This window comes from Microcebus murinus, chromosome 21 (genome assembly GCF_040939455.1).
Source record: "Microcebus murinus isolate Inina chromosome 21, M.murinus_Inina_mat1.0, whole genome shotgun sequence".
Lineage (NCBI taxonomy): Eukaryota > Metazoa > Chordata > Mammalia > Primates > Cheirogaleidae > Microcebus > Microcebus murinus.
The window spans coordinates 34,897,904-34,923,481 of NC_134124.1; the positions used below are offsets into that span (position 1 = coordinate 34,897,904).

Below are 25,578 nucleotides of genomic sequence, written 5' to 3' on the forward strand. Positions count from 1 at the left end.
ATTCGTTCGCGAAGTGATCAGGCACCTACGCTGTACCCGGAACTACTTCAGCCACTGGGAATACAGCCCCTGTCCCTGGGTGTCACTTCCAGGAGGCCAATCTACAGGTCCGGTGGTCATCTCCACCTGCCAGGCGGGGAGAAATGAGGCAGCTCCTCACCTGCACAGCTCAATGCACGTACTTCTCTGCCGTCCGGCCCGGTGTCCTCTCGGAGTTGCCCTGGACTGGCTGCCGCACAAGCTGCTTTGGAGCCGTGCAACAAATTAACAATCAGCTCAGTACTGCTGAGGACAGACAGAACCAGAATTTTAAAAGCTGTCTTCTCCACCAGATCGATGCCTCGGGAATAAACACTGACGCCATGGTGCTGTGCCAAGCTGATTTCCACCTTTCTAAGTGGAAAGAAAATCCCGTGTACGCAGGTGTTTTGCTTTTACAGCCTCACTGCCTGCCCTTAAGCTGCCCCGGAGGTAGGCGGTTAGTTACCAGGGTGGTTAACCCGCGCGGGCCTCAGTTTCTCCGCCCACGACACGAACACGATGAAGTGCTTGCTCTGTGCCAGGCCCTACGCTGAGCGCTTTGCAAGGATTATCTCACGCTCACTATTTGAGGTAGGTATCCTAAAAACGCCTATGCCTCATGAGGTTTATTGTGAGGATTAGTAGGATAACGTACGCCAGGAACTTAAGATACCACCTGTACACAGTTAAGTCAATGCTTAACAAACGTCACCAGTTATGATCAGCATTAGGTGATATTTTATTCCCATTTTACATACAGGGAAAGTGAGGTTCAGAGAGACTAAGGTCACACAAACAGCAAGTGGTGGAGCTAGCACCTATGTGGGTGCCAGGTCTGGGCTGTGTTCATCTCCCCAGTGGAGAGATCTGTAAAGCCCCCACCCCGCCCTCCTCGTGCCTCGAGGAAACCAAAAGAGCTTGAGTCACAGCCCCTGGGTGGGCAGGAGAAAGGGCCCCTCTGTCTGCTTGCCCCAGCGCTCCCTGGCCCTGCTAGCCAGCGCACACGGACCAGGGAGCTCGCTCCCCCAGATAGGGAGGCAGCTATGTCCCGGCCCAGATAAGAGCAGGCGTGGACCACCGCGCGGTTTAGACATTAACTGTTACACCCCAAAGGCACAGGGCCAGAAGCAGGATCGGGCAGCACTGTCACAGCCCCAGCTGTCCCCAAGAGAAAACAGAGGCACGTTCAAGTCCAGAGATGAGGAGGCATCAACACCAGGGGACACTCAGTGCTCTGGGCCCGGGACCCTTCCCCTCCCTGGCCCTTTTGGATGCCAACAGCATGTGCTGGGTGCACAAAAGGTGCTCGGCAGATAAAGCTGGCAACACTCCTAGACCTAAAAGTACATAAGGCACAGCCAGGAGGTCTGGGTCTGGTCCCGGATCTGCCACTGTCCTTCTGTGGGGCTGTGTAACCTCTTTCCCACCTTGGGCCTCTGCTGTTTTCCCATCTGGAAAACACGGCTGTCCACATCTGTAAGGGCGTCTGCAACATGGACATTTTAGGTTCAAAGTGGCAAAAGTCACTCTATCGCTGAATAAGAAGTTTATATTTGGAAGAGTCCTTTCTTATCATCCATTAGCAGAGCCTGGGACCTAGTACATGATCGGTAAGTGTTTGTTGAGTGAATGAATCAATGAATGGCTGAACACGAATGAAAAACTTCAGTGGCCTTAGGATGCCCAGAAATCAGGGCAGAACAGCCAAAAAGTGACCAACACAGATGACAGCTTGATTCTGCAAACAAAGCTGGAAAAAAGCAAGCCAATTCCTTCTCTCTTACCACCGCCTGACAGGGTAGAGATGATGGCTGCCATTATTGAGCACTTAGTGCATACTAGCACTGTGCAAAGCATTCCATAGCATTCCTGTACTTACTCCCATGAGTGACTACACTTACCTCCATTGGACAGATGGGGATGCTGAGGTTTGGTGGGGAAGGGACCTCACTAAAGCCACTCAGCTCCTAATGACAGAACCAGGGTATATAAACCAAGGTTGGTCTGCCTCCAAGACACAAAAGCAGCTGAAGTGTGCAGCCATGGGCAAGCCGCTCTCCCTGGCTGGGCCTGTTTCTTCCTGTGGAAGCAGAGGCAGGGGCTGCAATCCCCCCACTCCACCCCTGCACTGAGAGACCCTGCCCCTGGGCATGCACCGGACCCTCCCAGCCTCCCCAGTTCCCCATCCACGCATAGGACAGAAGTTTCTGGTTATTCACCTGAGGCCTGTAGAAGGAAGGCCATCCATGGAGGACGCCACCAAAAAACACAACAGTCAACAAAAATGTGCCCGGCTTATCAGCCGCCTGTCCTCAAAGGTGGAATCCCAGAATCTCCCCACCTCTGAGCTCTGGCCAAACAATGGGGCCATTGAGTGGGGCGGCCCACACCCAAGGCCTCCCGGGAACACTGGGCCTTGTTCCTCCGCCCCAGCACCACCCACCACGTTTGCACAAAGCCTGGGGAAGGAATTCTGGGCTCCCGCTGACCTGTGTGCACTGGGCTCCCAGGAAGAAAGGGCGCCTGGGGCAGAGGGAATGACCTCGGCTTCCTGCAGGAGTGGGGGGAAGGGGCGGTTCTGCCAAGGCAACGGAGAAGAACTGAGTCCCGTGAGCCTCTGACCCTGTCTGGCACGTTCTGTGGCCCTTAGCCATAGTCCCTGGGGTGGCGATGACTTAGACAAACCCCACCCCATTTCACAGATGAGGAGAAGGAGGTGGCCCCCTATCCGAACGTGCTTGCCCAAGTCCCAGGCATTTCAGGATGGACTGGGGTGCTTCAAGTTCAGGGGTGCCTAACTCCTTCTGGAACTATCTAGCCCAGAGGTCAGGAGCAATGGCTTTGAGTCAACGTCCCCTGAACTTCAGTCTGTACCACCTTCTAGAAAATCAGGCCAAGATCAGGGTTGGTTTCAGACCGTCAGATGCAAACTGGACCTTTAGCCCTTGGGGAGAGACAAGGGCAGTTCTGTGTCTACACAGACATTTTGGATCCATCTGACCGTCTGTCTCTCTGGCCACCATTCCCTAAGCCAGCTCGGGGACAGTGCTGGCCACAGAGAGGAAAGTGCCAGGGCCATGTCCCTGCCCTGAGGAAGTGGCCATCAAGGAGGGGGTCAGGAAATGGACTCACAAACCCCTAAGACTGAGTGAGTGGGACAGAGGGACAGACTGCCAGACAAACTGCGGAAGGCCCGCCTGGTAGGAGAGAACATACTCCATTCCGGTTATTAAAGGTCCGTGGCCTTTGGGTTGGTCCTTGAGGGACAGGTAGGACTTGAAGCCAAGGGCGAGCGGTGGCCATGCGAGCGATGGCACCAGGAAGATGGCTCGGGGCAGTGCCATGGGTTGCGTCATCGAGGCTCAGGATGGGCGATCAGTCTCACCACACCCCTGAGGACAAGCCCCAGGCCTCCCCGACGCAGCACCTGAGAGGCGCAAGTCTCCACAGAACCAAAGCCCCCGAGGGAACTAAGGTGAGCACAGGGCTTCAACTGTGCGGCCAGACGCACCCGGTTCCAATTCCGGTCTGACCCTAACAGAATGACCTTGCGACAAATAACCTCAGAGATCCGAGCCTCAGTTTGCTCATCTGTAAAGTGGGGCAACTAACCGGACGACCTGCCTCCTAGGCCGTGCTGACATGGGATGACACAGAGGAAGCCCAGGGCTCAGTACCTGGCGTCACTGAGTGCACCACGGCCACAAGTAACACCAGAGCTGTGTCACCAGAGACTGAAGTGACCCCTTCGCGTTCACAGACAAGCCCGACAGCAGCGCCTGCCCTACGACACGGCGAAGAAACAGCCGGTGCCTTGGGCAAGCCCACAGCTTCCAAAGGACAATAAAAAGTCACACTGCACACGCACACTGTCCCCAGCGCCATCTGTCCAAAGCTCATGTCACCATGTGACACTACACATTTTACAGTTTTATTCTGTCTGTTGTCTGCCTTTCCCTCCCCCACGCCTGCCTCTGCGGAACGCGACTTTCTTGGGAGCAGGCCTTTGTAGACACAAAGCGCCTAAAGCTGCTTGGCACGCAGTTGGCGCTTGCGGAAAATCTACTGGTGAATGAATGAATGAGTGGATGAATGAATAACGGCTACCCTGCCTGCTCCAGGAGGTGGGAGTCCAATCAGGTGACAGCATGGCTGTGGAACGCCGGGCACAGGTGGGTGTCATCACGATGGGGACAGAGGCAAGTGCTAAAGGTCCCACCAGGGACAGCTCCGCCCCAAGGCTAGGAAGGAGGAGGCGGCCCAAGAAACACAGGAAAGCAGAACACAGCCCCAGGGGCCCCGCCTCCCCGTCTACACACTACGCCCCACCCAGGACTGAAATGATCTGCTCCCACCAGGGAGGAGAAGGAGTGCAAATGCAGAGCTGTCACCTGGGCGGGGCGGGGCAGACCCAGAGCCCGTGCCATCTAGAGGAGCGGCCAGGCTGGCTGACTCACAGATGTTGCACAGGATGTGGCCCGTGTGGCCCATGTGGCCGGAGCTGCTGACCCTTTGGGTTGAGTGAGACGTCTAGATTCTTGCACGAAAGGCGCTGATTTGTCAAGGTTCACACCAACTCAGAAAGTGTAGCCTGGGGGCCTGGTTCACATGATTGTCCCCAGTCTGGACTGTGAGTGGCACACCTGTCCTGCTAGCTGGTGCCTGGCTTGGAGTCACACTGTGACAGCCACAGCAGTTTGGAACTGTCCTATTAGTTCTGCTATCCACCAGCTGGGTTTCCAAACCTGGACACACGGCTGGCCGGTCAGTGCCATCACCCGTGACGTCTAGATGAGGAACCCGGGGCTCAGAGGCACGAAGAGACAGGTGCAGCCGGATTCCAACTCCCCTCTGTGACTGACGGAAGGAACGAGGGTGTGAGGGACAGGGAGCAGTGGGGAGGGTCCCAACAACTGGGTGCCCGACAGCCCTAATCCGATGGGGAGCAAGGGTTGGTGGATGCCAGGGAATCCCTGGAGCAACAGGCCCCCAGAGCACATGGAAAGGGGTCTTGGCACACAAAAGGGCCACCTGGGCCACCTGGGCCCGTAGACCCAGAATTCGGAATTGCAGAGAGAGATGGGCTGGGACAAAATGAGCAGACTCGGTTGAAGGACCTCCTTGGGGTCCTCCCTTCCAAGCCCCTGGGGTCACAGATCGGGAAGTGGAGCCCCAGGTCAGGGACGGTACTCGTCTCGGGTCACACGGCAAGTTGATCTTAGATCCAGGCAGAACTCGGGTCTCCTGGCTCCAGCTCGGGGCTCCTCCTGCCACACTGAGAGACCTTCTAACGCACACAGTGCCGTATGCTACCTCCTGATGTCCCTTCTCTTTACGGTTCCGGGTTTTTAAGGCCAGGTATGCAATCTCTGTCAGTGACCAAGGGCTGGCCCCCAAGCCCAAGGTGACAAGCCACAGAAAGCCTGGCCTGCAACGTGTGGTCACGTGTGGACGGCCATATGTGGACACGTGGACGGCAGGCCCCTCCCGCCACAGCCCGCTGTGTGATCCAGGGACCTGCACTTCCTCTTTGCATGTCCACTGTGAGACAATACGACACACTCCAAAGGCCCCGTCACTCCTTCAGGTGACCACGGCGCCAGCCGACTCCCTCACCAGAAAGTCTTCAGGAATGTGCTTGGGCTAGGCCGCCCCAGAGGGGCTTGGCTGCTTTCGATGATGGGGCCCTGCCCTCCAAGGCCGAGCACTCACATCCTGCCTCTTCCCGATTCCCTGCCGCGCACACCCACCGCAGCAGACTTCACGCCAGGCCCTGCGCCTGGGACTGCGGAAAGCAGCATGCGAAGGAGACGCACGAGGATGATGACGGCTACGCTCACTGACGCCCAGCCCTGCTCTCGACTTTGCCTGCTGCTCAATGGCTGTTAGCTCATCTCTTCTCACAGGTACTGCCGTGAAGATTCCCACTTTACAGATGAGAAAACCGAGGCACAAAGAGGGAAAGGACTTACCCAGGTCCCAAGGTTAGCAAGTGGTAGGCAGGGGAGCGTGAGCCAACAGCCTTCAAGAGCAGAGCTTGATATTTTTTCAAAGTAAAGATCTGCACCATAGAGCTGGCAGTAGATGAAAAAAAAAAAAAAAAAAAAAGATCTGCACCTTTTTTGGGTCCCCACCTCTCACTGTCCTAAGTATCTTCCCCTGTGCACACACAGACACACACACCATGACACACGTTGAGGAAGTTTCCAGAACCCTCAGAAGCCTGTTTTTGGACTCGCCAGGCCAGCAGTCCCGGCCTAACCACCCACCGAGACGAGGTAGCTCACTTGTGCGGGCAGCAGGCTGCGTATATGAAGAACGTCCCCTGCACACTTTTCTGGGGACAGTCCTCTTGGTTATCTTTACTCTCCTCAGTTTAAAAAGAGACACGAGGGAAGAAATATTTCATTTCCTCTCAATTCTACTGTAAGAAAAGCTGTGCGTGCACACGCCGACGACAAACGGCCGGGGACGCTTTAGGCAGCAGGGAGGTCGGAGGCCAATCGGCGCGCAAGGCCCGCTGGGGCAGCTGCTGCTCAGCCCCTGGCCGGTGCCGCCCTGCGGAACGTTTCCAGAAAGCTGCGGGCGCGGGGACTCCCGACCCCGGCCTGGGCTGCGCGCCCAGAACAGCACAGGCGCAGCCCTGCGGGCCCGCACCAGGCTCTCCGCGCTGCGCCGACACCCTCCCCGCCCTGACGTCCCCGTGCTCACCGTGACAGGACCACAGTGAAGCCTCGCTAGGGCTCACCAGGTCAAAGGCGCAGAAGCCAGAGGAGGAGCATCTGCAGGGCCGGGGGTCCGGCGGGGCAGTGAGAACGGAGAGGAAGGCCGGGGCAAGGGGAGGCAGGGGCATCTGCTGAGCACCACTGTGTGCCAGACGCTGCTGCCCAAACCGGACCTGCATGTCTCGTTTCATCCTCACAATGTGCTATGGGCTAGGTTTGTCACCACCGGCCCCATTTTACAGATAAAGGAATAGAGACTCAGAGATTAGCTAGAACCCCGCTTGGTGCCAAGAGCCAGGACTGGGCCCAGTTCCTCCACCATAGGGCAGGGGAGAGGACAGGCAGACACCAATCAAACTAAGGGCCGAGGGAGAGGGCAGTATACCCTGCTGAAACCCCCAGCACCTGCAATCAGATCACAACACCCACCCCAGCCCATCTCCTCCACCAACCCAGCCCCTGGCCCCCGAGGTGTCTCGAGGCAGTAAGCGTGCCATCTCTTCTTTGGGGCCTGGGCTCACATATCACCTCGTGAGCGAGGCTTTCCCTGTGCGTCCTATCCAGAGCGCCTGCCCTGCCCTGCCCCAGGCATGCCCGTCCCACGTCCCCGTTGACTCCCCACACCTCTACTCACGTCCTCTCACCTGCTGCTCTGTTGGCCTTCCTGCACTGTTTCTGCCGCCAGACTGTCAGCCAGTGAGGCCAGCGCCCTCCCAACTCTGTTAGGGACATCACCTTCCTCGCTTGAATCGACCATGGTGGGGATATTTACACTACAGAAATGGGCAGATGCCACGAGCCAGAGCTTGTCTTCCCAGAGACCTGATCACTAAACACTTCCCAACACACCACTCTCTCTTGCTCCCACAACACAAGTTGGAGCCAACCTTGAGAGACTCTCCCAGAGACCAAAATCTGGCTCAGGGCTGGGGTCGGGGTGGAGGTAGTGATGAACCAGAGGAAATTCGTGAGGTCAGCCCAGGGTTTCCTGCATTCGCTCATTTTGTGGACCTGGGTGTAACCTAGAGCCTCACCATCTGTGCTGGCCAATAAGGCAGCCACTAACCACATGTGGCTACTGAGCACTTGACGTGCGGCTAGCGTAGAACTAAATGCGTCACTTTGTTCACTTACAATTAAATTTTAAAACTGACAATTCAGTTACCAAGAAATGTTTAAGAACATTAGGCCGGGCGCGGTGGCTCATGCCTGTAATCCTAGCACTCTGGGAGGCTGAGGCGGGCAGATTGCTCGAGGTCAGGAGTTCAAAACCAGCCTGAGCAAGAGCGAGACCCCGTCTCTACTATAAATAGAAAGAAATTAATTAGCCAACTAATATATATAGAAAAAATGAGCCGGGCATGGTGGCGCATGCCTGTAGTCCCAGCTACTCGGGAGGCTGAGGCAGGAGGATCGCTTGAGCCCAGGAGTTTGAGGTTGCTGTGAGCTAGGCTGACGCCATGGCACTCACTCTAGCCTGGGCAACAGAGTGAGACTCTGTCTCAAAAAAAAGAGAACATTGGAACAACTTGGGGATGTGAATCTACTTGTTTCAACTGTAAATTTTATGACATCTAAATATAGACCAAGGATTTCTGATGAAAACTTAGCTCCCGAATTGAGATACGCTGTAAGTATAAAACACATACTGAATATGAAGACTAGAATGAAAAAACGTAAAATATCTCATTAATAATTTTGATATTGATCACATGTCAAAATGATCTTTTTTATATCCTAGTTTAAATAAAGTATATATGTGGCTCACATTATATTTCTATTGGAAGGCACCACTCTACAGCACTGTGGGTCGCTTTTTTCCTACCATTTGATATTCAAAAGCAGAAGTGGTGAAAGAAACCACTAAAAGGGTGGTTTCTTATCCTCTTGCTGCAATTACAAATTCTGGAAGAAAATGAGCTAATCTTGTCAGATGTCGTGTGGGTGGTTTGCTGAACGACCTCCCACCTGCTCCGAAAGGAAGTCTACCCCTGGCTGCCATGGCTGCAGAGGTGACCCAGGACATATGGGCAACTTCCCATCTCAAAGTCACCGAGAGCAGACCCCAGGTCCGGGACTGGTGCTGTCAAAGGCACCCACACGGAAAAGCTGCCCCTGGGCCGAGCCACAAGACGGGCCTGGGAACCTGCACACAGGGAAAAGAACCGCAGGGCTGGTGCACCTTTCAACCCTCACTTTGGCACCTGTTGGTCCCTCTACTTATCCCCTTCCTTCTCTTATCCCTCTGGATATACAGCACTCCTATGTACCCGGCAAGATCCAGTTCAAATGCCCCCTCCTCTGATGCCTCTCCTGACCAGATGATGTTCCGCATCACAGCTTGGGCTTCTGGCCTAGTCTACGCTCGCCAACTGCTGAACGGCCTCAGTGCTTCACTCTTGCCCCTTCAAACCTGACTTCTTTCTAAAACACAGAATATGTGTCTCTCCCCTGCGGAAAACTGCCACTGGGTCCCCATTGCCTAAGACAGTGGTGCTCAAACTCGAACGAGCATCAGAGTGACGTGGAAGGCTCCTTAAGAGCAGCCTGCTGGGCCTACCTCAGAGTTTCTGGCCCAGTAGGCCTGGGGTGGCGCCTGGCAATCTGCATGTCTAGCAAGGTTGCAGCTGACACTGCTGGTCCAAGAGCTATACTTTGAGAACCGCTGCTATTAACACAAAAGGTCAAGTGCACACTCTTCACGTTGGCGTTCAAGGCCTTTCACAAGGTGGACTCCAATTACCTTACCACCCTCGTCTTTTACCATGTGCTGCCCAGTCCCGGACTAGCATGACCCAGCATGCCAAGCCTTTCATGCCTCCACACCGCTGCATGCTGTCCATCCTGCCTGACACCCTTTCCCCCTCTTTATCCACCCAGTGCCCAGAGCCACCTTCCTTGACCTCACAATGTCTAAAACCCAAATCCTCAAAAACAAGGAGCTGGTGCCTTTAAGGACCAACAAAGAAACAAAGGTAGGCTGTGGGGCAGACACAGAAGGCGAGGGCGAGAAGGGCTTCCAGCCACAGTAGCAGCCCTGGATAAGAAAGTACCAGCCTAAAGTGACAACTTTGGGACAGAAAATTCTAGTGTACTTATCTAAGTGCCGCAATCTAGTTAAGAATTGTTCTTTTTCTCTGTCTGGTTTTCTGGCCCTGCAACTTTCTAGCTGTGTGATCTGGGGGGCAACTTACTTAGCTTCTTTGTTTCTCATTTTTTTCTGTAAGAAGGGATAAAGCAACGGTCTCATAGAATGAAGATTAAATGACACAATGCAAGTAAAACCCATAGCAAAAGGCCTGAGCCCTCAATAAACGCTATTATTAACAGTATCTTTGGACCTGGGAAAGAAATGAACGTGGTGCCCAACCACAGTCAACAATGGGAATAGACACAAAATAGATATTTTTCTTAGTGAGTACATGCTCCGCAGTCTAACAGATAAATGGATAGAAGGATGGACGGACAGACCAATGGACAGATGGGCAGGTGGTGGGCGAATGGCAAAACTCTTTTGATTAATATAAAAAGTGGCTCTGTGAAGCCAATTTGGTAATAGACACTTAAAAACTTTAAAAATTCTTGTAATAAGTTTCTTAGACAAGAACACACAAAAAATTCAAACGTGTCCCATCGCAGAGCTGTTTGTAACAGCAACGCAGCAGCAGCTGCCGCCGAAACGCCTGACCACAGAGACACAGTCAGAAGATGGATTTTTTGGAAGAGTAAAAAATGAAGATGTAAGTATTTCCCCAATGACGTGATAAGATCTTCTGAATATATCTTAAATAAAAAGAGTAAAAGGTAAAGTAACAGGTATGGTAGAAGTTCACCATTTTCTAAAACCCTGTGTGTATAGGAAAATTCTAGGAAAAAAATGTGTAAATTTGGATGGTTTAATTGTTTCTTCTTTTGATTTTCTCTGTATCTTCACTTTTCTCTGATGACCATATATATAATGTTTGTATAAATGCTTAAAAGAAGAAAAAACTTTTTAAAAAGCAGCTCCAGGTCGGGCGCAGTGGCTCACGCCTGTAATCCTAGCACTCTGGGAGGCCGAGGCGGGCGATTGCTCAAGGTCAGGAGTTCAAGAGCAGACTGAGCAAGAGCGAGACCCCGTCTCTACTATAAATAGAAAGAAAGTAATTGGCCAACTAATATATATAGAAAAAATTAGCCGGGCATGGTGGCACATGCCTGTAGTCCTACCTACTCGGGAGGCTGAGGCAGCAGGATCGCTTGAGCCCAGGAGTTTGAGGTTGCTGTGAGCTAGGCTGACGCCACAGCACTCACTCTAGCCTGGGCAACAGAGCGAGACTCTGTCTCAAAAATAAATAAATAAAATAAATAAAAATAAAAATAAAAAGCAGCTCCATGAGTTAGGACAAAAGAAATGTGTAGTCTCAGCTACATCAGCCTCGGCTATGTGCCCGTCTCTGTTCCTTCCCCTGGGAAAGGGTGACGACCTGGTGACTCTCCCTACCCTGCGCCACTCCTGTGGTCCCCAAGACAAGGGATAAAAAATCCCAAGCTGACAGTCATGCGCTGGTGGTTTTACTCCCCGACTGCTGCCCAAGCAGCTCCCCAAGGAGATGCTCAAAGAGGTAAAGGCGAGTCGGCCTCTGTCCTGGGGGAGCTGGTGTTAGCAGACAGAGCTCTGGGTGGGGATGGACAGGCCAAGTCCTCACGCACACACACACACACACACACACACGCCCCTGGTTTCCCCTTGCCAGGCCTCAGTATCTGTAAATGACAGGGACGAACAGTGGTTTCTAGACAATCCCTTCGTTTTCTTAAGTAGCAGCATTCTTTTCTCAAAGGAAACACAGATTTCTCTACTTAGCATCAGTAATTCTGTTCCTAAAAATCAGGCATTCTGTGCAAAAAAAAAAGAAGCTGGGACTCTATTTCCCATTATTTGAAGTGGGAAAAATTATACAATGTTGTATGTTAACTCCAAACTCCCAAAATGTAACTAAAACCCAATGAAACTCTCCCTATACATAACAAACTGTCACGACAGCATGGAAAATGATCAAAGCATCCCTTCCTGACCACCAGGTTCTTACTAACCCCCGTGAATAGCCACTGCCGTGTGCAGCAGCCCGGCCCGCGGCTCTGGGCTCCAGCAGCACGGAGGCCCAGCCCGGCAGAGCCTCAGCTCCCTTTTCACGTCATCCACGTGTGACTCTGACGTTCTTCCAATTGCATCTAGAATCCACTCAAGACATGCCCTGCACATCCTTTTGTTACAAATGCTGTACTGAGTTCTGGAGACAAAAACATATGTTTTACATTTAAACACTGGCTGAAAAACCCTCGCAGAGATGAATGTTCTAGGGAGTCTGTGTTTTATAAACCGAAAGGCATTAATACCAGAAGAACGTTGACGGGGGAGACCTTCTGCAGGTAGGGGCTCATCCGGAGCACCAGGGGGCACGCCTCAAGTCCCCTACGGAAGTGGAGGCGTGACACTGAGTTTGGAAGGTGGTGCTTGAAGCTGTACCTGCGCCGTGCCCGTCAAAGGGTGAAGATGCTGACGGACGAGGGGGGCTGGTGAAGGGCCCCTCCTTGGGGCAGCCAGCGGGAGGCACGCCCACGCAGCAGTGGGAGAACATACTGAAAAGCCAGCACTTGCCGGGCTCTTACAGGTGCTGCGCGCTCTTCTACGCACCTGGCATGAATTAGCTCACTGGATCCCCACAACCGCTCTATGAGCTGGGTGCTGTTACTGTCTCCATCTTACAGATGGAGAGACTGAGGCACAGAGAGGTTAAGAACTTGTCTAGGGTTATCCAGCCCGTAAAGAGCAGCGCTGGGGTTGGAGGCCAGGCCGCAGAGCTTTGGCGTTCCTTCCCGCTCCGCGTCCCCTGTGCTGCACCCGAGGGGGGTCCACGGGAAGGGGGCGCAGGGGCTTCTCCTTGCCCGGCCCTTGCCCTCAAAGCAGGTGCTAAGAAGAGAGCTGGAGACCCGAGACCAGGCTAGCTCCAGAGCGGCCTTACCCACAGCTTGCCGTCGTGGTAGTAGGCGCCCAAGAGCTTCACGATGTAGGGGTGGTCGCAGGTGGCCAGGATCTCGATCTCCACAATGTAGTCCTCCAGCTCCTCCTCACTCTTGGTCTCAATGACTTTGGCTGCGGCCAAGGCACCCGTCTCCTTGTTCTTGGCCTGCAAAGGGGAGACACGGAAGGTCAACAAGGCATGCCCGGCAGGAAACTGACCCCTGGAAGCCAGCCAGAGAGCCCCGCAGGAGTGTGAAAACAGAGGCCGGATGTCCAGATGGGGACTGAGGTGCTGAACAGGGACATACATTGTTCTTGACAATGGCCAGTGTGGCACATGCTGTCTGCACGGAGGAGCACGCATGAGAAACAATGTCTGTGATTAACAATAGTAACAGTAATAAAAAGTATGTGGGACATACACAATGGAAAATTATTTAGCCATAAAAGGAAATTCTGACACATGCTACAACATGGACAAACCTTGAAGACATTACACTAAGTGACAAAAGCCAGTCACAACAGGACAAATACTGCACGATTCCACTTATATGAAGTACCTAGAGTCGCTGAAGTCATAGAAACAGAACTGGAATAGAGGTTACCAGGGCCTGGCGGCGGGGGAGAGGGACAGTTATTGCTCAGTGGACACAGAGATTTTGTTGAGATGATGAATAATTTGGGGTATAGATAGTGGTGATGGTTACGCAGCTTGTAAACGTATTTAATGCCACTGGATCGCATACTTATGAACGGCTACAACGGTAAGTATGATGTTACGTCTATTTTGCCACAATTCAAACGAGAGAGGGACAGAAATAACCACGGAGATGGAGCAAGCAGTCCCACCCAGTCCACTGTTGGAAAAGAACACGTTTCCCCATGTGGCCCCTAAAAGCGTCGCGATCTATGGCAAAGCACGGGGAAAATGGGCTGCGAAGGACCCATGGGCGTCGCAGTGCGGTCTCTGCCTCGGCATCTCCCAAAGGGTAACACTCATCACACCTCCCCTTGCCGTCCACGACAACTCTGGGACCTGAGTCCACTGGACACGCCCGATGGCCCAGTTCCCCCTGCAGGTCTAGCCCTCCATGGATGACAATGCACACTCACTATGTGACATCACAGCGACCAGCACCTCGGTTTCCCCATTCCACAGATGAACACGCACGTTCGGGTTTAGAGAGGAAATGCGATGGAACTAGTAGAGCGGCACCAGAATTTGCATTTGGGTCACCTAATGTCAAAGTCCTGTGCACTTCCCACTGCTATGCAAGGTCCCCCTGTAATCTCCAGAACTTAGAAGCCCCTAAAACCAGATGCCAACAGACGCTTCCGAGCGCTACTGGGCCAGCCCTGCAAAGGGCACCACAGCAGACAGGCCACCTTCTCCCGGCCAGCGCAAGGTCTAGCTGGAAGGACACGGCTCTACCAAGTGAGGAGGTGTGTGCTTATGACCAGGTGTGGGAACTGGGAGAGGGCATCTAACCCCGCAGGGAGCCTTCTGGAAGGAAGCGATGCTGGGGGGGTGATGTAAACAGGCAATTTTTGTGTTCATTTGCATCTTGTACACTTATTCGCAGTCTAGGTCAATGGTTCACTAACTGAGCCGCAAAGCCCCAGGGTCCCACACAGTGACAACAGTTTCCCATTTATCAAGGGCCCTCTCTGCAAGGGGCACGGTCTACACCCCTTATGTGGTGACTCATTTATATCCTCAGTCACCCTATGATATCAGTGCTATTATCATCTCACATGCAGATGGGGAGACTGAGGCAGGGTCCCCCAGCATGAGGTGGCAGAGTGGATCTGGAACACCAGCACTCCCAAGGCCAGGTCTGCACGCTCTTGGCCGCCACATTCTTCCATCAAAGTCCCTTCTGAGCCGGAGTCTCTGACACCTCCCAAATTGGGCCCCAGAGCCCAGTTCAGGAAAGAGGATTTCCTGGGGGGCCATTCTCCAGGGTGAGTGTTTGTTCCACAACTGATCTACTCACTGGGCCCCGCCTGTGGGGTTCTCTCCCTAAACCCCCCAGAACACCTAAACTGGGTTCCCTAAACCCGGATCAGAACACCTTAGAAACCCATCAACTAAGGAATCAGGTGTGCACTCGCTCACACCCTCTCTCTCTCTCTCTCACACACTCTGTTTGTTTATTTGTTTGTTTTTGAGACAGAGTCTCGCTTTGTTGCCCAGGCTAGAGTGAGTGCCGTGGTGTCAGCCTAGCTCACAGCAACCTCAAACTCCTGGGCTCAAGCAATCCTCCTGCCTCAGCCTCCCGAGTAGCTGGGACTACAGGCATGCGCCACCATGCACGGCTAATTTTTTCTATATATATTAGTTGGCCAATTAATTTCTTTTTATTTATAGTAGAGACTGGGTCTCGCTCTTGCTCAGGCTGGTCTCGAACTCCTGAGCTCAAACGATCCACCCACCTCGGCCTCCCAGAGAGCTAGGATTACAGGCGTGAGCCACCGCGCCCAGCCCACGCACACTCTTAATGAATTAGGTACCTGCCTTTTCACTTCTTGTAAAGCTGATTTCTTTTACATCCCACCACAGGGCCAAGCAAGGAATCCTCCAGGCCTGTACAACACTCCTCCTCCTCCTCCCCACACCCGGGGGACGCCTGGCCAGCTCCGCTCCTTCACAGCCGGGAAGGCCGGGGCTGAGCGGGCGGGCAGAGCCACGGCCAGGTGACCAGGGCTGCCACGCTGCCACGCTGAGCCGCGCGGTCATTCGCCCCTCCCGAGGGCTGGGGCCGGCTGCAGCCACCCTTTCCTGCGTTTCCTGGAAAGGGGTGTTTCTCCTGCACACGGAGGGGCCCAGCGGGGACCGTTTCCTTGAGCCACAAACCACCGTTCCTGCCGGCCAGCCGGGGGCAGCGACAGCCGCAGGCGCACCCGCTGCCCGGCCCGCGCACACCCAGCGACGGTGCCTGCCGTGGGGCGCTCAGCGTGATGAAAACCGTGGACCAGTAAGTGACTCAGCCAAAACCGAATCCCTTCCCAGCCTGGCTGAGGCAGCCACCCTCCCCCTTGAGGCCACGGAGACTGTAACAGAGGCTGATGACAAAACAGCGAACACGGACGGGGCACGCGCTGCGCGCAAGGCAGATCTTAAACGGAATTTCCCGTTCATCCTCCACACAGCCCTTGAAGACAAACATTCCCAGCTTACAGATAAGGAAACTGAGATTCAGAGAGGTGGGTGACTTGCCTGAGGTCACACAGCAAGTGAGGGTGGGAGGTGAAGGCTGGATCCAGATGCAAGCCTGCTGGCTCAAAGTCCCGTCACTCCCCAAAGACCCTTCTTGGGGAGTAGCCGGCACTCCCTGCGCTAGCTCCTTTGGCCGCACGTAAGTGACAGCCACAGCCATACAGGCGCTCACGGAGCGTCTGGCAGCCCCAGAGTGCCCGGCAGCCAGAATTGAGCCCGCCAACGAACCGCTGCGGCTGGCGTTAGCCACAGTGCCCATTTCCCAGACCAGCACACTGAGGGAGAGGCATCAGGCCCCATGAGGACAGTGAGCCATCGTGGTCTCCCGACTCCCAATCCAGTGCTCTCTTCACTACACCGCGCTGCCAGGAAGCAGCCCGTTCCCTGTTCATTCATTCGTGCAACCACCATGGACTCGGCCCAATGAAGGGTGCGGCACGTTGCTGGTGAGCAAGACAGCTCCCGCCCAGAGGAGAATCTGCACGTGGGAACCACCGCCCTCCCACCACGTAATTCACCCTTCCCCAGTTTTCCCCAGGGGAACTAACGCACCCATTCCCGGTCCCTGACCCGCAATGGGCCTGATTCCAGCGCAACTCGCCCTGGCCAATCAGAACATTGCATTCCCTCTGGCCACAGTGATTGGCTCAGGCATAGGCTTGTATTAAGTCAGCCAATGAAATGCAACCTCAGGACAACCGCTGAGACAGCTGCGATTGCCTGAGCCCCCCTTCCTTCTAGCCTCCAGCCCAGAGCTGCCCTGCCCCAGGAACCTGAAAATGAAACTAGGTCAAGGCACTAGACCCAAGAGGGGGCCTGAGAAGATCCTGCTTGATCTCTTATTAAGAGCCCTATTTTATATGTATATATAAAAACATGCTCAGAAAGGTGAAGCAATTTGCCCAAGGTCACACAGCAGGTGCCTAACAGGGCTAGGAGGCAAATACTGGCCCACGCGGCTTCAAAGACCATGCATCTGACCGCTTTGCCAGAGGGGCCTGTAAAATTGTAGAAGTCCTGTCTGGGCCTCAGTTTCCCCACTATTCAGAAACAGGGCAGGGAAATGATGCCCCAGCTCTCCCCAAGCTCTGATGTGAGGCCATGTTAAGGAGAGGGTGCCTCTTGGAAGCCACAGGTGGTCCAAGTAGACGGGCGCTGTGGGAGCTGACAGGCAAGAATCACACGCAGAACAAGCGGCTGTCTGTGGCCTCTGACGTCCGCCTCTCCCACCAGCTCGGGCAAGGCCGGGGACACGTGAAGGGCGAGGGGAGCCCCAGCCCAGGCCTCCACTGCTGGCCGGCAGTGACTAACCCTCGGCCCACACCCTGACAGCAGGCACACAGCGGCCACTTGTGTTTTCTGGCCAGGCACCTCCGTGGGAACAATCCTCCCCCTTGTGCCGGTGCTAGGCCCAGCCTGGGGGCGGCGGGGGCGACCCTCCCAGCCCGGAGCCCTGTCCCACCCAGGGGCCCAGCCACCCCAGGCAGGGGCTGGGGGCTTCCTAAGAGTTAGCCACACAGTGGCCAGCAGGGGACCACCCCCACGCCCGCCCCTTCCCTCCCGGCTGGCAGCGACCACGGCGTCCCTCCCTCCTCCTGCCAGGAAATGGCTGGTCTCACAGAACTTAGGAAACAGAGAGAACTTTAGTCACCACTCCTAAATTCCAGCTCCCTAATCCCACTCTGCAGATGAGGAAACTGAGTCCACAAAGGCAAATGCAGAGACCAGCATCCAACGTGTGATGCTTGTCCGTCTGTGAAACAAGAGCGCATGATCTGCCTCAGGAAAAGTAAATGAGAAGACGAGAGAGCAAAGAACCTGCAGGGGCCGTTCCTGCTGGGCAGCATCCGTTTCCCCGTGTGGATTCAAAACTCCAGCTTCCTCCAGAGACTGCTTTCCCTTGCTCTCAGCCCAGGGGATTCGCGCCAGGCTGACCCCGCCCCGGTCCAGGCACACCCCAAGCCCAGCCAATCAGAGTGCTGAGCCTTGTCACAGTCGTTGGTTCAGAGATGCCTGGGCATGGGACCTAAGGCAGGCCAACAGGGTCTTACCTTGGTGGCTCTTTTGTTTGCTTTTGGTGTTTTGTATTTTTACTACAGTTATCAGGAAAGTAGCTTTTTCTGAGGTTGCTAAAGTGGTCGAAAGGAAGGCTGAGGGTCTTACAGCCCACCTTGGTACTCCCGTGGGGAGGCTGCCTGAGGATGAGGCCATCACGAGGGACCAGGGCCCACAAATGGCGGAGAGCGGCGTGCCGATGACTCTGCAGCACCTGGAGCCAGCTGTTCCTGAAAGCAGGATCTACCCTTACGCCCTCCAGTTATGCGAGCCAACAAACTCCCTTTGGACTCCAGTTGTTTGCTGCCAAGAAGGAAGGAAGTTTCCCATCCCTGGTGTTGCCGCAGACAGCGGACAAGTACGGAAGTGTTTCGCCATGCGACAGATGCGTAACGAGGGCCACCTGCGCTCCCAGCCCACCGTGGCCTACAAAGCTCACGGAGACCTCACGGAGGAGTCGAGGAGTCGGGGTAATCCCCAGTCGGGACCGACGTGGAAAACGCTGTGACTAACTGGCCACAGGCAAACATGAACCAGGGCATTCTTCTCCCAAAAGAACCTTCCTCCAAAAAAGTGGAGATCATTTTACACTTCTTAAATTAGCAAAAACAAGTGACAATAACAATCTTAGTGCTGGCAACAACGTAGCAAAATGGGTATACTCATTACTAACAGGAATATAAACCGATCCAATCTTTTAAGGGGAACAATTGGCAGCAGCTTTTAAAAGTCTTGAAAATACTCTTAAGCCTATTATCCCTCATTCCTGAGAATTTAAGGCCAGGAAATAATTCAAAAAGACAATAACAGAAATGGACTAGGATCATGATCACATTAGTCCATAATAGTGGAAAAAAAGGTGGAGAAGCCTAAAGGCAATGATTAAATTATCTTAATGGGATATTAAGCAATGCTTTAAAATAACAAATAAGATAATACAGTAATGAGAAAAATTACTTAATCCATAATAGTAACACAGCAGGATAATAAAATTGTAGGCAACAATTTTCCTTTGGGAAAACTTTATATGCCTATCTATGGACAGGGATGAGCGAAAACATGGAGTGAAGGCAAGTGGTTTATAAGGATTATTTTCACCCAAGGACATCTGGCAATTATCCACAGGGGTCCCAGCAAGGACAGCCTGGGGTTGGTGCAAAGGAGCCTCCCACACAGAAAGAGACCACGTCATCCTGACCTTGCCTTAAACGTTTGCAGAGACAGACACCTTCGCTCTCTCAGAACCCACTTGAGCTGCGCGGTCCGCTACGGTAGCCACTAGCCACATGCAGCCATTTATTTATTTATTTATTTATTCATTTATTTATTTATTTTGAGACAGAGTCTCACTTTGTTGCCCAGGCCAGAGTGAGTGCCGTGGCGTCGGCCCAGCTCACAGCAACCTCAATCTCAGGGGCTCAAGCAATCCTCCTGTCTCAGCCTCCCGAGAAGCTGGGACTACAGGCATGTGCCACCATGCCCGGCTCATTTTTTCTATATATATTAGTTGGCCAATTAATTCCTTTCTATTAGTAGAGACGGGGTCTCGCTCTTGCTCAGGCTGGTTTGGAACTCCTGACCTCTAGCGATCCGCCCGCCTCGGCCTCCCAGAGAGCTAGGATTACAGGCGTGAGCCACCGCGCCCGGCCTCACATGCAGCCATTTAAATTAATAGAAATGAAAACTTTAGTCTCTCCTTTGCACTCGCCGCATTTCCCGAGCTGCAGGGCCGCGTGGCGGCTACCGCATTGGATGGCGCAGATACAGGACGTTTCCATCGCTGCAGACAGCTCTGCCGGACACTCTGCACTCACTCTGCACTCACGGCAGGAAATGCCAGGACTCTCGGGCAGAAAATGCCCCTCACAGGGTGAGGGAGAACCTAAAACGCACCCAACGTCCCAGAGCCCGCCTCAGACACAGGCATTTCTTTTTCTAGGAAGAGACCCGCGCAGAGAGCGGGCAGTGGGCCGCCCCGCCTGTCCTCTGCCAGCGACTCTCGGGCACGGTGAGGAAGGCCCCACGGACTGGCGGAGGAAACGCCTGGCGTGGGGGTCGGGGCCAAAGACGGAGCGGGGAAGCCACGGGTTTCTGTTTTCCCGCCGCCTTCATTCCGGCGCTGTGCCGGCGCGGGGACGTGGCCCAGGCGCTGGAGCCCGAGCGGGGCTGGGCCTGTGCCTCTCGCACGACGCACAGCTGTGCTGTCCCTGCCGGGACGCGGTCCCTCTTTGCGCGGTGGCATGTTGCCAGCTGCAGGAGAGCCTTCGACTCTGTCAGGGACAGGACACCTGGCCCGGCGGGAGTCGGGCCCCGCAGAGCTGGCTCTGTGCAGGGGCCCAGCTCAAACTCAAGGAGGGCAGTCTGCGGGCGGCCCACTGGGCTTGGGTTCGGCACCGAGGCGCGGCTGGCAGCACGGTTGGGGAGGGGTGGCACGGGCACACCCGGGCCGGCCCTGGGGAGGCGCGGGCCTCTCGGGCCTCCGCGTGGAAAGGCCCGCGGCAGGTCAGTGCGCGGCCTGCCCTCCTCCTGCCCAGGCGCCGAGCTGCGCAGAGGCACCGCCCGCCTTTCACTGGGGAGGAAAGCAAGGTCCAGGTAAAGAAAGTGACTTGTCCCGGGGCACACAGCTGGGAAGTGGCTGCCAGGCCTCGAACCCAGGTCTGGCTGCCTGCCCTCAGTCACCCACCGGAGTATTCGTCCCCAGGGGCCCTGCCCCGGTGCTCTGTGTGCCAGTCCTCCCTCCATTGCCTGCAACCAGCAACACTCTTAGGGCGAACCCTCAACGGCTCCCTGCTGCTGACGGGTGAGGGCCCGAGCTCCCTGGCCAGCTCTCACTCGTCCCAGTTTACCCCCACAGAGCCTGGCACAGAATAGCCAGTGGACAGGTGGGAGTGTGGGTGAATGGGGCGGTGGGTGGGTGGGAGGGAGGATGGATGAATGGATGGGAGGACTGATATATGGGAAGATGGGTGGACAGCCAGATGGATGAGTGGCTGGATGGAACAGTGGGTGTATATATGGGTAGACAGATGAGAAAATGGGTTAATGGGTTGGTATTTGGATGGGAGGCTGGGTGAGTGGGCAGAGGAATGGGTGGGTGGATAGATGGATGGGTGGACAGGTAGGTGGGTAGATGGCTAGATGAATGGATGGATGGATGGGTGGACAGATGGGTGGACAGATGGGTGGACGGATGGGTGGACAGGTAGGTGGGTGGGTGGGTGGGTAGATGGCTAGATGAATGGATGGACGGATGGGTGGACAGATGGCTGGATGGATGGGTGGACAGGTAGGTGGGTGGGTAGATGGCTAGATGAATGGATGGGCGGATGGGTGAACAGATGGGTGGATGGATGGGTGGACAGGTAGGTGGGTGGGTAGATGGCTAGATAAATGGATGGATGGATGGGTGGATGGATGGGTGGACAGGTGGGTGGGTGGGTAGATGGCTAGATGAATGGATGGACGGATGGGTGGACAGATGGATGGGTGGACAGGTAGGTGGGTGGGTAGATGGATGGACAGATGGGAGGTTGTATAGGTGGAATGGTGGGTAGAGGAATGGAAGGGGGGGTGGATGGGAGAACCAGTGGGCAGGAGCATGACTGGGTGGATGAGAGACTGGGTGGATGTGAGAGAGGGATAAAGGAATAAAATGTAAGTCCAGGATGCAGATAACTATCATCTTTCTTTTTCCCCAAAAGGCACTTGAGCCTACCTTGTTGCTGGGTCCTATGAACAGCAGCCTCTCTCCTGGCTTTAACACTGTGGCCAAGAAAGCTACTTTCACAGGTACCTGCCCCACTCCACCCAATGGCCTCTCCTGGCAAACTTAGAAATGGGCAAATTTCCATCAAGTGATTTGTGGAATGGAGACACAACAGGACCTAGGTTCAAGTTCCAACCCTACTACATACAACGAAGTGCACTTGGGGAAGCCAGGACACTCAGGCCTTAGTTTCCTAACAGAGATGTGGACAATTCCAGTGACGCATCAGAAAGCTTACAAACCACTGTGGGTGAGTCAGTTGACTATTGGCTGATGCTGTTCTCTCTTGGGACTTGTATATTTTTCGTTTTCAAAAGCCTAACACCGTTGTTTATCTTGTTCGTCAGTACATCTATTGCTCTGTCTGGTCATGGTACACACTCAGTAAGTGTTTCAAACGATGGGTTAATGACTGGATAAATGGGTGTTTGTGCCTCCCTGCAGAAAGAGAGAAATGAGGTCTTCCACGTAAGAGAAGAAATGAGAGTGGTAAGAAGTCCATTTTCTTGTCTACACATTGAGATTTCTGAATCTCCAGCTGTTGTCCAGTTTGGGGAGATGGCACCTCTTACCTTGGAGAAGCCAAAGGTTTTGACTGGGCCAGGATATACGGAGTTAACTAGTCCTGCCAAACAGAGTCACCACTGCCCAATCAATGAATGAGGCCTGGCGGTGGCTCACGCCTGTAATCCTAGCACTCTGGGAGGCCGAGGCGGGCGGATAACTTAAGGTCAGGAGTTGGAAACCAGCCTGAGCAAGAGAGAGACCCCGTCACCCCATCTCTACTATAAATAGAAAGAAATATATAGAAAAAAAATGAGCAGGGCATGGTGGCACATGCCTGTAGTCCCAGCTACTCGGGAGGCTGAGTCAGTAGGATTGCTTGAGCCCAGGAGTTTGAGGTTGCTGTGAGCTAGGCTGACGCCACGGCACTCACTCTATCCTGGGCAACAAAGCAAGACTCTGTCTCAAAAAAAAACAACAAATGAGGCGGCCAAGGTTTCAGAACAAGTGACACTTAAGGATGGCAAAGATTATGACGCACAAGAATGGTAGAGTGACACAGCTTCCAAAGACGAGCGGTTAATACTCCCTCCCTTAGGGAGGGGAAGCCTGGAGAGCCATCCTGGCACAGTGCAGGGGGGGAGCCTGGGGGTGACACTGAGCCCCAATAGTCCTTTTGGGCCAGCAAATGAAAAATGAAAACCCAAACAGGATTGGCCCCGAGAAACCAAATCTTAGCCTTGGCTGAAAACCCAGGCAACCTGTCCAACTTGGCCAGGGATGTGGGCGCCTCAGATCTCAGCTCTTCACAAACAATGGGGAATCCAACCCCAAGTATCACTGATAACGGAGAGCCTCCTTGGGGCGCTGCTCCCACCTTTCCCAGGCTCCCTCCTACCGGGAGGAGGACAGGCAGAAGACTCAGGCTGAGTTATGCAGGGGAGGGGAGTGGAGGGTCCACAGCAAAAAGGAAGGAGTGAAGAAGGAAGCGCCTGGATGGAGACCACCTGTGCCCCACCCCTGCATGAGGAAGGCTCCTAGTAATAGGCCACTTAATCCTCACCACCTCGGGGTATGTGTCTTTTTATCAACTGTTTTCCAGGCAGTATCAAGCCTCGTAGAGGTTAAGGTCAGGCCATTTTTTCCACCCATAGTTCTTTTGGTATTTTTTTATCATTCTAAAAGTAACACCCAGTCATTAAAAAGAATCTTAAAAACACAATGGCACAAAGAAGAAAATGAAAACCTCCCTAATCTCAGAGATAATCGCCTTAGCCTTCCGGGCGCCTCCCACCGTGTTCATGGTGCGTGGACCTGCATGTGCTTGGCAATCCTGGCTCTGACACTTCCCAGCTGTGTGACCCTGGCAGGGACCTCTTTGTCCCTCACGTCCACCTTTGCAAGCCTTGTTAACTGTTCCTGCCCTGGAAGCTGCTGGGCGCATTCAATGGGTCGATATGTGAGGGGGAGGGGCACTTGGAACAAGGCTGGCCAGAGTGACAGCCCAGAGACCTCCACTCTACTGTCTCTCGCCACAGATACGCTCTTCCGAACTCTATAAAAACGGGATTCAACTGTACACACTGGCTGGCAGTTTCATCTTTCACGTAACAGAATGGCACGAATGCATCGGAGCACAGAACGTGCTCTCCCCAGCATTGTCTCAAACAGCGGTGGCCTGTTCCACTGCCCGGCGGGGCCGCTGTCTATGCGACCCACTCCCTGCTGGGGGCCACTGTGCACTGGTCACAAGGTGCTGCATCCAAAGCCTAAGACCTGGTTTCCGAGTTGCCAATTAGCTCCCTCAATGGCTGGGCCAACTTACACCACGCGTCCTCACTGGCTCCATACATAACTCAGGTGTGAAACGGGGCGTGGGCCAGCTCTGCCACGCCCTGGCGGTGTGTCCTTAGGTACTTGGCCGCATAAGCATGCAGGTGCAAGATACCTTACGCCCCATCTGTGAGGGGCACTAGCACAGAAAAGGAAACCGAGGCAAGGCTCCTGCAGGAGGCCCGAGTGGGGTGCTTCGGGGGTCTCCCACAGGGACACGTGGCTGGTCACAGTAGACAGTCCTGCAGCCAGATCAGAGGCTGGCACTGGTGCCTGGAGCGCCAGGTTCCTTATTATAGTAAGAGGCACCCCCGTCACCTCTCCCAGCCCCAGAGATGGGTTTCCTGTCACCTCAAAGTGTGTCGGGGGTGAGGGCCCCTGAGAAAGAAAGGGGCTTGAGAAAGAGACTGGGCGTCCCCAGCCCGGCAGGAGAGCCCACCGAGGCCAAAGCAACGGGAAAAGGAATCTCAGGGCTGAGCAGGGAGCTCACCGGCTCTGCCAGGGTCAATGCCTCCCTCGGGGTGACAGCGCCGGCTCTGACAGTGGCAACTGCCTCTGAATTGGGCCTGGGCTCCTGGACAAGACTGTCTAGGGCTTTCCAGGAAGGAGAGCGAAGGGAAGCCAGGCGCCAGCGCCCTTCTCCCCCCAGGGCCTGCATGCCACTCTCGGGCACCTGCAGTGCCTCAACTAACCGGCCACAGGGCAGGCACAGAGCTGAGGCCTCTCAGACTTGTCCCGCCAGACCCCAGGCAAGGGTAGGGTGCAGTCTTCCTTATCTTCCATGAATCTGCTCCTCTTCACAGCACAGAGAGCAACACCCTGGGAGGGGCAGGGGCCTCCAGGGAATCTGCCTCTGTCCCTCCCCAGGAGCCAAACAAACAGCGAAAGTCACCCAGCAGAAATGATGACAGTCACAACAGTGACAGTCACTACTACTTCTTCTGTGCCAGGCAGGGTGCTAACGGCTGGCCACATGGCTCAAGCTTTGCAAACTCTGAGCAAAGTACTATTTTGATTTACATTTTACAGCTCAAGATGCTGAGGCTCAGAGGGGGGAGGTGACTTGCCCAAGGTCACACAGCACATAGGCAGTGAAGCCAGGAGAGAGCTGGGAGCCGACTCCAGTGGCCACACTCAGATCCACAGCACCGGCCTGCCTGGGGAGAGGAAAGGGCCGGGCCTGGCGTGCACTCGTCATCCACCCATGCATTCTGCGGACGTTAGCCACGCACCCGCTGGGAGCAAGGCCGCTCCAGAAGCCAGGGACACAGAAGATGGATCACGCCTGGAGGATAAAACAATAAGCAAGAAGACACAAAAGAGAATCTTGGTTTGTGAGGAACTCAGGAGGCAACTGACATGGAGCTGACAGCATGGTCAGGGAGGGGCGCTCAGGGCAGGCCTCTCTGGGGAGGGAATGTGAGTTGAGACCCAGAGGATGAGAAGGAGC

The 25,578-nt window shown here is 54.4% G+C and overlaps 1 protein-coding gene across 1 annotated transcript in view; it reads right to left on the reverse strand.

The window, feature by feature from the left end:
• The window catches only part of STK10 (serine/threonine kinase 10), a 127,604-nt gene that overhangs the window by 91,255 nt on the left and 10,771 nt on the right, over positions 1–25,578 (reverse strand). Inside the window, exon 2 of the mRNA XM_012765489.2 lies at positions 12,752–12,916. Coding sequence (XP_012620943.1) covers positions 12,752–12,916 — 165 coding nt within the window. The remainder of the gene's footprint in view (positions 1–12,751; positions 12,917–25,578) is intronic.